Source organism: Lygodium microphyllum, chromosome 19, assembly GCF_053477565.2.
Source record: "Lygodium microphyllum isolate KBCC chromosome 19, Lygodium_microphyllum_v1.1.10, whole genome shotgun sequence".
Taxonomy (NCBI): Eukaryota; Viridiplantae; Streptophyta; class Polypodiopsida; order Schizaeales; family Lygodiaceae; genus Lygodium; species Lygodium microphyllum.
Window position 1 is genome coordinate 56,763,829 of NC_141153.1, and position 14,040 is coordinate 56,777,868.

General features: G+C 45.0%; 1 protein-coding gene across 3 annotated transcripts in view; it reads right to left on the reverse strand.

The window, feature by feature from the left end:
• The window catches only part of LOC148019904 (uncharacterized), a 61,155-nt gene that overhangs the window by 26,471 nt on the left and 20,644 nt on the right, over window positions 1-14,040 (reverse strand). For 2 of the 3 annotated variants that reach the window (XR_015694888.1, XM_087700097.1), the window contains exon 3: window positions 7,862-7,951. The exons of the other annotated variant lie outside the window; for it this stretch is intronic. Coding sequence is in view for 1 of the 2 variants with exons in the window: in XM_087700097.1 (XP_087556223.1) it covers window positions 7,862-7,951 (90 nt within the window). In the remaining variant the exon portion in view is untranslated. The remainder of the gene's footprint in view (window positions 1-7,861; window positions 7,952-14,040) is intronic. 3 annotated transcript variants of the gene reach the window in all.

Genomic DNA, 14,040 nt, shown 5'->3' on the forward strand with positions numbered 1-14,040 from the left:
GTCGTCGGGTCGTAGAGCCGATATCCCTTCGTGGTCGTACTATAACCAACGAAGATAAGCTTTCTCGACTTAGAGTCGAACTTCGTCTTCCTCTTCTTCTTGTCCACATGGACAAAAGCATCGCACCCAAAGATGCGAAAATGGGACACGGAAGGCTTCTTCCCAAAGAAAGCCTCATATGGAGTCATGTCTTGTAACGCCGAAGTCGGAGAGCGGTTGCGTATATGCACCGCTGTAGCCACTGCCTCACCCCAAAGGAAATGAGGAAGACTCCTATGCTCCAGCATAGATCGGGCCATCTCAATCATGGTCCGATTCGCACGCTCCACCACACCATTCTCGGATGGTGTGTTCGGATGGGAATACTCCACCCGAATACCATGATCCCTGCAAAACTGAGAGAAAAGGTGAGAAGTGAACTCTCCACCGTGATCAGCTCGAACACCACGAACCTTGGAAGTTGTTTGGGTCTCCACAAACACCTGCCACTCACAGAAACGGGAGTACGCCTCGCTCTTGTACTCCAAGAAATAAGGCCACACATAACGACTAAAGTCGTCCACAATCAGCATCAAATACTTGGCCTTCCCAAGGGAGGCCGTGCCCATAGGTCCGCAAAGGTCGGTATGAACCAACTCAAGCGGAGAAGTAGCCCGCCTAGAAGCAACCTGCGGGTGAGGCTGCCGGTGCTGCTTGCCCCTCAAGCAGCTAGGGCACAGAGTGTGAAGAGGAGGGAAATCAAGAAGTCCCTCCACCATCGTCCTCCTAGAAGCCCGGCGAAGAGAATCGAGGTTCAAATGACCATACCGAGCATGCCAGAGCAGCCCAAGCTCATGGGAAGTCCGCGCAGCCAAGGCTGTGAGCGTATAAAGCCCACCCTCCTGTGTACCTGTCCAAAGAGCATCACCTGTAGAAGCATCCTCCACTGTGACTGCATCCTGAGTAAAAATGACTCGGGTACCTAACTGAGTAAGACCATGCACAGATAATAGGTTAAAACCCAAATCAGGCACATAGAGAACTTTGGCGGAGGAAGACCGCCTGTCAGAAAACATAGGTAAAGTCCCCACTCCATGAACAGGAACTGTAGAATTGTCACCAATGGTGACTGTACCCCCTCTGGAACGAAGATCCTGAAGCCAATCCTGACGGAAGGTCATATGTGAAGATGCTCCACTGTCGACGAGCCAAGGCTTCTCCTGTGTGGTAGAAGCTAGGGCAGTGTCTTCCTCAACAAAGAGATGCACAAACGCAGATTCTGTTGTGGCTGGGGCCGCCTTCGAGTCCTTCTCCTTAGGCTTCAAATGGGGATACTTCTGCCAACACTTCTCCTCGGGATGAGTGCCCTTCCCACAATGGGGACACTTGGGCTTCTTCTCCTTCGCATCCTTCTTGTCCTCCTCCTTCTTGTCCTTGGCCTTCTCCTTCTTTTGTTTCTTCTTCTTGCCACCACCTGTGCCAGCCGTAAATGCCTTGGTGGAGCCACTGGCTCCCACCTCTTTGAGTCGCTCGTCATACTCCAAGACAAGCGGGGAAAGCTCCTCCCATAGGAGAGTCTCACGGGTCCTCGAAGTGATGAGGCTGGTGTAGAAGACATCATAACGGGGTGATGGCAGCTGAGTCAACAGAATCATCGCCATATCCTCAGACGATATCAAACGACCAAGAGAGGCTAGCTCGCCTCGCATATCCTCCATCTTCGTGATGTGCCCCTTCATAGAAGAAGAACCATCAAGACTGAGCATCCGCAACTTCTTCTCCAGGGAAATCTTGTGGGCAAATGTCTTGTGCTGATATAAAGACGCAAGCTTTGTCCATACTTCCGCCGCGGTCTTTAACCTGTGAACATGTACAAGAACAGAATCATGGAGACTCATAAAAAGAAAGGAACGGGCTCGAGAGTTGAGCCTATCCCATAAGGCTGCACGGTCCATAGAGGTGCCATCGGACGAATCCACGGGGGATCGGTCGACGGGCGAAGAAACAAGCTCCCACAGATCAAAGGTATCAAGGATGCAAGCCACCTTGCATGACCATAGGGAGTAGTTGGAACCATCCAACTTGTCTTCCTTCGGAAAGGAAGGGAGAATCGGCACCTGGATAGAGGGAATCAAGGAAGGCATCCGCACATTTGATGCAGTCTTCACTGAAGAAACCTTCGCAGTAGATGGAACCCTCTAAGATGCATGGACTGAAGAAGGACGAGTGCGAGGAGGGTCTTCCCGATGTCGAACTTCACGATAGTCCCGCCTCCGCTCAGAGGAGTGATGAGAAAGAAGCTCATCCTCTGAGTCTTCAAAGCCTGAAAACTGTTAAGACATCTTCCAATCTGCAAAATACCAAAGAAAGTTGTGCCGCTGACGAAATAGGACCAGCAATGTGGTCACCAACCACCAAGACGCAGGCAGAGAGTGCCTACAAACACCTGGATCTGCAAAACGCAAATAGATCTGATGTCGAACACCAGAATCGAGACCACCAGCACCGGGAACAAGCCCAGACAAAGGTTGCCTGCAGGAAAGGAGCAGCCGGGGGTAGAAGCGACCTGCAGAGCAGCAAAACGCAGGCTGTAGGAAGGTCGCCCTGCAGCAGAAGAGGTCGCCAGGCAGCAAACGCAGGGATGCTGCGTCACTGGATGACGTGGCAGTCCATGTGTACAGCAAACGCAGACTGGACAGCTTCCTGATGCAGTCGCCTGGCTGGGATGGACCTGTTGGCAGCCGCCTGAAGCAATCGCCTGGCTGTTGTGGAACTGTGGGCAGCAGCAGTAAGGTATTTCTCTCGTCCTCCATGCTCTCAATCAGGCGATGATACCATGTGAGAGTGCGCAGCGAAAGAAGAACACGAACACAGAGGAGAGGAGAGAGGAAGCAGAGAATGAAGGAAGAAAGTCTGCACTGACTGAGATGAATGCTGAATACACTGGAATGGACAGAACAGTCCCTGCACGCAGCCCGGAGCGTCAGTGAGGGAACCAGGACAGACTGGAAGCAGAGGCAGCACCAATGCCGGAGACGGAGACGGAGGAAGCAGTGCTGTACCTGCAGAGAGTGAATGCTGGACTGACTGGGGGGGCTGCTATAAATAGCCCCCAGCCAGCAAACTGGCCGACCAGCCAAACTGGCCGACCTGGCCAGATTTGGCCGACCAGCCAGATCTGGCCGACTATGGCCAGATCTGGTCCGACTGCCCAAAATAATGGGCAGTCAGCCCAGAAACAGCCCAGATTGGGCTGTAAAATGCCCAAGGCTGCATGCTGACTAAAGCAGCCTAAAAACACACTGACAGAGCTCCTCTGTCTCCTGTCAGACTCTGACAGGAGCTCACAACCAGGAGATGACAGACTGAGACTGAATAAGAGCAGGCTAACAACTTCTTCCAGCATTTCTCCTCGGGATGTGTCCCTTTCCCACAGTGTGGACACTTCGGTCTCTCTGAATCTGAGTCAGAGCCTGAAGAACTGTCCTTCTGCTTAGCCTTTGACTTCGTCTTCTTCTTCTTCTGTCCTCCCGAACCTGCAACAAAGGCTCTAGTGGAGTCGGATCCACTAGCACTGACCTCTCTGAGTCGCTCATCATGCTCCAAGACAAGCGGGGATAGCTCCTCCCATAGAAGCTGCTCACGGGTCCTCGATGTAAGAAGGCTGGTGTAGAAGACATCAAACTGAGGCGATGGCAGCTGAGTCAAAAGAATCATAGCTATGTCTTCAGAAGATATCGTCCGACCGAGGGATGCAAGCTCATCCCTCATATCCTGTAATCTGTTGATGTGGTCCTTCATGGAAGGACTATCATCAATAGCGAGCATCCGCAACTTCTTTTCGAGAGATATCCGGTGGGCAAACGTCTTCTGTTGATAGAGAGACGCGAGCTTTCTCCACACGTCTGCTGCAGTCTTCAACCTATGAACATGAACAAGGACAAAATCCTGCAAACTCAGAAAGAGGAAAGATCTAGCTCTAGAATTAAGCTGATCCCATAAGGCTGCACGATCCATAGATGTCCCATCTGCGGGATCCACCTTAGGCCGGGGAATAGGAACAGAAACAAGCTCCCAAAGATCGAAGGAGTCCAAGATACACTCCACCTTGCAGGACCATAGAGAAAAGTTGGAGCCATCCAACCGGTCCTCTTTGGGCAGCTGAGGAAGTACGGGTACCTGTACAGGGGGTACCAAAGGCTGCATCGTCAGCCCACTGGAAGGGGATCGCCGAGATACATGAATAGAAGGGGGACGGGAAAGAGGAATAGACTCCGGACGATGGTCCTCGTGATAGAAATCACGCCTCCGTTCAGATGAGTGTCGAGACAAAAGCTCGTCATCTGAGTCATCAAAGCCCGTAAACTGATGAGAAGATATCTTCCAATCTGCAAAACACCAAAACAAAACAAGGGAAGGTTGCCGATGCCGAAACACAAACACCAGAAGCTCCTGCGCTGGCCGCCTTGCACAGAACGCAAGGATGATGTCAAACGCAAATGCTAACAATGCAATCACCACAGAAAAACAGCCTCCTGCCTCAAAACGCAGCCTGGGAATAGGTCGCTAGCAGGAAAAGAGCCGCCTGAAGATGGAACAACAGCCAGAACAGCAAGGCGCAGGCTGGAGGAGTGTCACCCAGCTGGAGGAGGGCCGCCCAGGCTGAAAACGCAAATTTGGGGATGACGCCAACAGCAAACGCAAATAAGTGGACACCAAAACAGGCCGCCTTGATCGAGGAGATGGTGCTGAAGGTGACGCCTCAGCTGTTGGAGACGTCTTGACCAGCAAACGCAAGGTTGTGGGTGTTCTCCCGCGTAAAACTCAGCTCCGTGTACTCTCCTTCGGCTCTGATACCATGTGAGAGTGCGCTGCGGAAGAGGGAACTGATACCATGTGAGAGTGCGCTGCGGAAGAGGGAATACGAACACGGAGGGAGAGAGAGAAAAAGCAGAAAATAAGGAAGAGAAATCTGCACTAACTGAAATGAATGCTGAATACACTGAAATGAACTGATCAGTCCCTGCACGCAGCCCGAAGCGTCAGTGAGGGCACCAGATCAGGCTGATGATGATGGCAGCACCACCACGGGGGAGAAGGAGTGTCGGAATCTGCAAGAAGATAAGTGATCAAGTGGGGAGGGGGGCTGCCAATAAATAGGCAAAAGGACAAACCCTAACCCTAACCCTAAAATGGGCGCAAACCCTAAAATGCCCTAAAATGGGCGCCCCACAACAGTGACCAAAAAGTGGCCGGGCAGCCAGTGGCTGCCCACTAAAAGAGGCCAAAAAGAAATACACATCCTAAGACAGCCAGTCGAGAGTGACTAGCCTCCCCCATCATAACACATGACAGACATGTCAGAGCTCCTAATGTCCTCGTCTGACTCAGACTGAGGCTCACAGGCAGGAGATGACAAGGCATGACAAACATGACTGCTAACAAAACTCACTACCAAAATCACTCCTCATAGTACCCATACGACGATCAGTCTGGTTATGAACCAGTAATACCCAAGCATTGAAATAAGTCAAGGCATCTAACTAATACTTAAGAAAGTACATACACATATACCTAGAGAAATCATCCACTATCAAAAAGAAGTACATCGCACCATTTAAGGCAGCAGTGAATGTAGGACCACAAAGATCTACGTGAATGAGTCTAAGGAAGTCCTCAGTACAGGTGGTAGACTACCAAGAAAAGGATGTGCAATGTTGCTTACCTAGCTGACATGCTTTACAAATCTCTCGGTATTTTAGGCATGGAAGACCCTCAATCATCCCTTGACGCAACAGCTCATAAAGAGAGTCGTAGCCGAGATGGCCTAAGCATAAATGCCAAAGACACTCAGAGTATGTGGGCTCCCGTGTGGTGGTCAAGGGCCTGGAAGCGATGAAACTCCGAATCAGTGGCAATCAACTCAATAAGAAAATGGGTCATGCATTAAAGGCCGTTAGGCTGTGCCTTGCCTCCAGTAATTACTAAACCCGTCTAAGAGTCTAGGACCTCGAGTGTGGTCGCTAGGGAGAAAAATGCTCCCCCCCCCCCCCCCCTTCTAAACAGGCAAAGTTGTTGAACAGACAAGAAGTTCATCCCAAGCTAGGAAACATAATAGACATCATCCAACAAAGCCAAATCTGGAACTATGGTTAGTTATTTCCTATGCGGACTCTCCCCACTACAAGGGTACGACAAATGAAAATATCCTCTATAGGAGTCACGTGATGAGTAGCTCCACTGTCTCCACAAGCCAAACAAGTATTGATCTGCTCGACTCTGACGAGTTGACCTTTGTAGTCACCTCATCAAGAGACAACTCAGAATTGTGAACAAGACTTGTATCCAATGTCTCTAAGGAGACGATGTGGACCTCTACAGACTTATCAGACAAACCCTCTCAAGTTGAGAAGTTCCTCGATTGTGATGGCTAACCGGTGGCAATGTAAATTTGGCCTCGCCACTATCCCTGCTGAGAGTTGCCACCATCCTACTTTCCTTGCTGGGGGTTACCCGACTAGGATGCGAGGGTCTGATTCTTGGATTTTGGCTATGTGCCTCTTGCCTTAGATCGACACTCATCATCAAAATAAGTAGCCTTTTGACAATGTTGATAATACATATTCTTCTTTGATACATTCTATCATCTAGATTTGAGAATTGATTGTGTGGTTCCTTGGGATTCACTAGCCTTGCTCTGATTTTGATTTTGATTTGAGTTCGAATTTTATTTATCCTTGCTCTCTTGCTCCTCCTAAGAAGATGCAACGAGAGCCCCCTCTACTGGGACATTTTTGTGAAATTAATCGAACAATTGCGCATAACACAACAACTGACACTCAAACTCATAAAATGTGGGCATATGAGACTATGAAATCACCTGTTGCACAAAATGAAAATATTTTCTCAACAGCTTGTTAAGAAATTGGGTAACCTGATCGATAGATAACTTAGAAGCCCAATTATTAACTCAACGAGATGCCAATACTCAACCAATTTGACTTTGAAGTCATCCTTGTTTGTGATTTTTAAGTTTTGGAGCTCATGATCCAAATTGATACGATAGATCCTATCGTAAGCCGCATAGCGATCATGTCTCATCAAGTTAGACCAAGTGATATAGTTTGACCTGTTAAAAGGAGTCTTGTCATTAAAAGCATGCTTGGAGGGTGAGGAGCTAGAACCATGAGGCGTCTGTGAAGGTGGATAGGTGGGGTAGAGTTGAGGATAAGATGGTAGTAGTAAGGAGGAGGGGGTAATCATGGAAAGGCAGAAATAGGCTACTAATGTCCAATAAATGTCGATTGATGTAAAGGTACCGAAATTCTCATTATTCCATATGGTACTGAAGGTGGAGGTGGAGGCACTCGGACACAATAGCCCTATCCAAATGTTGGCTAGGGCACAACATAATGACCGGATGGTCCACTAGGTAATGCCATAGAGGCAAACTATGGTACCAAACGATCCACACTCGAGTTATGTCTGGGATACACTCCAAGAAAGATAACCCGAAAGTGTGTGGTATGGGAGGTTTAGTCTCCGTCACAATTATACCACCCAAAAATGGATATATAGATGTCCTAAAGGTTGTGCCTAAGTGTGGAGAACCCCTCCATGTGGTATGTAGTGGTAAATGTGGTGCACTTACTGGAAGCAGAAAGGAAGGTGCAATAGAAGATGAGGGAGGCATGGATGGAAGCCCAAATGAATTAGTAATAGATGTTGTGGGAAACATGATTGGTTCCTTTTGTCCATTAAAAGTATTTAAATTGAGAATTGGATCAAGATGCACCTACTCCAAATTGACCATGAGAAACAAAATTGTTTAAAAGGAAAAAAAAAAAAGGAATACTTACAAGTTCTTCTTTCAGCTTCTTACCTAGTTTTGAGTTTATAAAGAAATGCATGGCTTCGTCATTACTTAGAAACCAAAGGTTATTTTGAAAAGTCCATTCTTCACGAGCATCCCCTGATCCAACAAAAAAGACAATGAGTTGGCATAGAATCCGAAATAAGAGGGTTCATACCTAGCATTGGAGAAAAGAAGTACTGTGGAAGGAGTGTAATCCGAGCTTAGGTTCCACTTGCAGATGGCCAATCTGAAGTGGAGATTTTGAAGACCCTGCAAAATCATTAGTTCTGTGCATCGAATCTAAAGAAAATAACTCTGGCTTACCTTCAACCTCCTGCTGAGCCCTATACATAAGGATGAGACCATACTCGACAACGGAAATCTAATATTGTCTTTAGACTCCATGATCATCCGATGATTCTCCGCCCATGTCTAATCAAGCAATAGCAAGTTGGAGGGCCTGCTCCTAATCGTTTATGTCCATGCTTGACTGTGGAGACTTGAGCAATGATGTGAATGCGTTGGAAGTCATATGACCCTTCTATTATTCCCGCTTTTACATATAAGCTTTCTGATCAAAGACCAAGGTTTCTCAGAGAGCACCTAGCTCTAATACCATGTGAAAAAATGCTCTTAAACACAAAAAACACAAAACCAATCGTACAACAAAGCAAAAACTAATAACACAGAACACGGTTAGGTTAGGATAACTCAAAGATAATAAATACAATGAATAATGAAGTGAATACACAATTTGGAAGATTCTTATGATCGTGTTGAATATATTCAGAGTTAGCAAAGTCTAACATATGCTCCCAATCCAAGTTTGGGAAACCATAGGAATGATTGGTAGCCTACGCATAGGAAAACGGCTAGGAATCCAAAGGGGCAAGACTCTCAGCAATCATCATAGAGGCATCCACTTCATGTTTACTAGGTTTCACTACAGCAGTGCATCCAAACATGGATGCCATCTCCTCAATACGCAGGACCATCTCATCTTCGCCCTCTGAATCCGGCCCCAAAGCGTCAATCACCTGGTCTATGAAAGCTGTATTGAGCTCAGACATGATGATTGCCGATCAATCTTCAGCGTACTGCCCGTCTCTCTCTCTCTCTCTCTCTCTCTCTCTCTCTCTGCCTGCAAGAAAAGGCCAACGTGGGGTCGCTGTTCAGCCCGCAGGGTACTGAAGTAATCTGCAGCCCCAGGTCAGCACAGCCTCAGAGTGAATCAGATGGGGGGGGGGGGTGGGTGGGGGCGCCAGGCAGCAGCATGCACAGAGCAGCCTCTCGATTCCTCTCTCTCTCTCTCTCTCTCTCTCTCTCTCTCTCTCTCTGTGACATTAATGTGACATTAAAAGTGATATTTAATGTCACATTAAGGTCATAAGTGTGGAATGTGACATTAAAAGGGATATTTAATGTCACATTAAGGTAAATTTAGGGGAACATGCACGAGAATGACCGTCCGGGCTCTTGGGCGCCCGAACGGGGTTAAGGGGAGCCTAGAGAGTAAGGGAGTCCAGGAATAGTAGGACTCCAGGAAGTTGACGGCTGGCAAAGAGATTAGCTTGGAGGGCCAGCACTTATCTAGGCGTGGCTGGGAGGATAAACACACTCGTGCTTTCCATCGTTCATCTAACATTGGTATCAGAGCCTATGTTTCTGATCATTAATCGAACAGAAATCCGTCAGGCTGTCAGTCGCTAGTCAGGCCGTCAGTTTTTGTAACGCCGCGTGAGCATCAGGCGACGGGCCGAGAAGAAAAAAAAAGGACGGAAGAAGTGCTACGTCATATCGCGTGAGCATCTGGAACCAGGCGCCGTGAAGACGCGACGGGCCGTCAAAGAAAATTAAAAAGAATTCCAGCGCCACGTCACATTAATGTGACCTTCAACGTTACGGCAGAAACGTTACGGGCAGAAACGTTACGTTACGGGCAGAAAAAATAATAAAAAAAGCGAGGACCAGGGTCGCGAGGACCAACCAGATCAAACGTGGAGCTGCCAGCATCCGCGAGAACCAGATCAGAAGTGGAGCCGCCAGCATCAGACGTGGGTCATATATATAAAAAAACGTGATTCTGTCATGATTACTGCTGACGTGTAAATCCGACTGCTTCTGAGACGGATAGGACTGCGATTGCTGTGAGACAGACAGAAAAATATTATACACGACTGAAGCCACAGCCTGCCATTAAAAATCAGGGAAGTATTTTATCTTGTATGCAAATTTCTTATTTTTGCTTTCCAATTCCAGTGTATTAATGGCAGAAAAAGGGAAAGAAAGACTAATGGAAAGTTCTAGTTCCGGGGATCAACCCATGGTAGATCCCCATGAACCAGACATACAAGAAGAACAATGGGAAGAATTTTTTGCCATGCGAGAGCAATTTGATGATCTTTCTGCTCGTGTGCAAACTCAGGGGGTTCAAATGGAATTTTTAACTCAAACACTTACTGAAATAAAATCTCAGTTAACTTTATTGTTGGAAAAAGATAAAAATAAGATAGAAATCTCAGATGTCCCATCTTCATCGAAAGATTTAGATGTGACTATACGAGATCCTAAAGAACCCCAAACTTATCATAAATTGAGGGATAATCCGGTTTTAAAGGATATGAAACCACCTCAATTTTACGGGGAGGAAAAAGATAGGAATAAAGATACAATCTTTAATTTCCTCCAAAAATGGGAAGATTTACATAAATTGAAAAATACCCCACCACATCTCCAAGCACTGGAGGCCAGTTTAACTTTGGGGCCCAAAGCATATAAGTGGTGGCGAACTTTAAAGGAGGCGAATAAAATACCTGAAACTTGGGCTCAATTTGAATCCGTCTTTTTAAAAGAATTTCTTCCTGAAAATGAAATGGAAAGAAATTGGGAAGATTGGGATTATGTCAGACAAAAGGGACGGCCCCTACTGACATATCTGGAGGAATATCGTGAGATAATCCTCAAACTGGAAGGAATTGATGAATTCCAAAAAACAAGAGGATTCATTAGGGGACTGGATAAAGCCTGTAAAAAGGAAGTAAAACGGAGTTTACCTAAGACGCTTGAAGAGGCAATTAAATTTGCATTAATTTATGAAGATAGTACGCGTCCAGGTACACTCACCAGTCTCACTGATATGGAGCCCAAGTCTAAGGAATTAGAAACCTCAAAATTTGTGGGCAAATTTAAAAGAAAAATGCCATTTTTCAAGGGTAAAAAACAACCTTTTGAAAAGAAACCATATATGAGGCCAAAGTTAAGTCCTGATGACTTTGATAAGGCCAAAAAAGAAAAATTGTGTTTTAATTGCCTATCCCCTAACCATGCTGCTTGGAATTGCCCTCAAAAGAAAAAGGGGGAAGACAAAGGAAAGGACAAGGGCAAGGGAAAAGAAAAACAAATCCATGTAGTGCAGACTTTAGAATTAAAGGGCCATGAAAAGTATAAATCTTTAGAGGTCTTGCACATGGATATACAACATAAGTGTTGTATGTCAACTTCTTTGTGGCAGCCTACTTTTGGGCCACATGATTTACTTAGAGTACATGGATTGATAGCTGGAAAACGGGTTAGAGTCATGATTGATGACTCTGCCACACATAATTTTATAAATTATGCACTTGTCAAAAAATTGAAACTTCCCCAACAAAACAGTGAGCATCAATATGTTGTTCGTATGATGCAAGGCCAAGACAATAAAATATGGGATACAATGGTATCCAATTTGGAAATCGAGATTCAAGGATATAAAGATAAGCTTGATTTCCAAATAATGAACATGGAAAGAGCTGATATTGCTCTAGGGAGGGAGTGGCTATGGGGATTGGAACCATCCTTAAAACGTAGCTATCACCATAATACACTGGAATTTGAAAGGGATGGTAAGACTTTTGTCATTCAAGGTGAACATGAAGTATCTGATAATCCTTTGCTGTGTTCTACTGAAGTTCAGAAGCTGATAAAGAAGGAAGTTTGTGAGGTATATATGCTATGGTCTCTTCCTATACAGAATACTTTTACTTTCTGTAATATAAAGCAACAATTTTCTTATGTTTGCGAATTGAATATTAATAATGAATTGAACAGTTTGTTAGATGATTTTAAAGATGTGTTTCCTTCTGATTTACCAAGTGGCCTTCCACCTGATAGGGGTGAAATAAATCACCCAATTGATATAAATAAGGATACACACCCAATTTCAAAACCACCGTATAGGTTAAGCGAAACACAGCATCAAGAAGTTGAGAGACAAATTAAGGATTACCTGGATAAAGGATTTATTCAACCTAGTAATTCACCTTGGGCTTCACCAATTTTATTGGTAAAGAAAAAAAATGGTTCTATGCGACTTTGTGTTGACTATAGAGCACTTAATAAAATAACGGTGAAGAATAAATTTCCTATGCCCAGAATGGAAGATCTTTTTGATCAATTGCAAGGGGCAAAATTCTTCACAAAGATAGACTTAAGATCAGGTTATCACCAAATAAGAATTAAGGCACAAGATGTTTCCAAGACGGCATTTCGTACTAGATACGGGCATTATGATTTTTTGGTGATGCCTTTTGGCCTCACTAATGCACCAGCTACTTTTATGAAGCTAATGAATAGTGTTTTACGGCCCTATCTAGGACATTTTGTAGTAGTCTTTTTGGATGATATCTTGATCTTTAGTAAATCAAGAGAAGAACATTTGGAACACTTACAATTAGTATTCCAACTGTTAAGAACACATTCCCTTTATGCAAAGAAAACTAAATGTGAATTCTTTGCACAAGAGGTCAAATATTTAGGGCATATAATCTCGAAAGAGGGAATCAACATGGATCCAGAAAAAGTAAGGGCAATTATTGAATGGCCACCTCCACGGAACCTGGAAGAGCTGCAGATCTTCCTAGGTTTATCTGGATTTTATCGTAGATTCATTCGAGATTATGCCAAAATAGCTGTTCCAATGACAGACCAACTTAAAGGGAAAGGGAAAAGTTTTAATTGGGGAACAGACCAAAATGAAAGTTTTCAAAAACTTAAGGTAGCTATTGCTACAGCTCCAGTATTATTAATAGTGGATCCCAATAAACCATTTGTGGTTGAAGCTGATGCCAGTGATAAGGCAATAGGCGCGGTCTTATTACAAGAAGGTCGACCAGTTGCTTTTGAAAGTAAGAAATTAGATCGTGCAAAACAGAATTATTCTGTTTATGAGAGGGAGCTGTATGCAATAGTACATGCAATGAAGAAATGGAGGCACTATTTGTATGGTGCCAAACTTTTGATTTTATCGGATCATGAAAGCATTAAGTGGCTTAATGATCAACCAGATTTACACGGGCGTAAAGCCAGATGGGCCGAACTCCTCCAAGAGTTCGACTATGAGATAAGATATAGAAAAGGAAAGTATAATATAGTAGCTGATGCACTCAGCAGAATGCCCATCATTAATGAATTGAGTTTTACTCAGTTCACTTCCAACTTGCTTGAATCTTTAAAAGGGAAATGCCAGGTTGATCCGGCATATTCCAACATATGGGAAGCAATAAAAAATGGGGATCCAAATGAAAGTGCTTCTACTGAGGAAGGAATATCTGAGGATGTTCAACTAGGAAATGGAGCATCAGGGGTTGCTCAAACTGGATTCAAGTGGAAGAATTTTACCATTGATAATGGTTATTTACTCTACAAGGGTAGGGTATGTGTCCCGAAAGATATAGAAATAAGGCGCCAGATACTCTTTGAGTGTCATGATACCCCTAGTGCGGGACATCCAGGAGTTAATAAGACTTATAGTCTTATTAAAAGGCAGTTCTATTGGCCTGGAATGAATAAGGACGCCCTTGACTATGTGGTCAAATGTAATAAATGCCAGGTTAATAAAGCTGAAAAATTAAAAATGGGAGGACTTCTCCATCCATTAGAAATTCCTTCGGGAAAATGGGAGAGTATCTCCATGGACTTTATTGTTGCTCTACCTAGAACACCGAGGGGGCACGACTCTGTGTGGGTGATTGTGGATAGGTTAACCAAAATGGCTAGGTTTATTCCAACTTCAACTGATGTTAAAACACCAGAATTGGCTAGATTGTTCGTAGAGAACATATACCGATTGTATGGCCTTCCGGCAAATATAGTTTCTGATCGGGATAGAAAATTTGATAGCCATTTTTGACGTGCGGTATTTAGGAAATTGGATACTAAACTTAGCATGA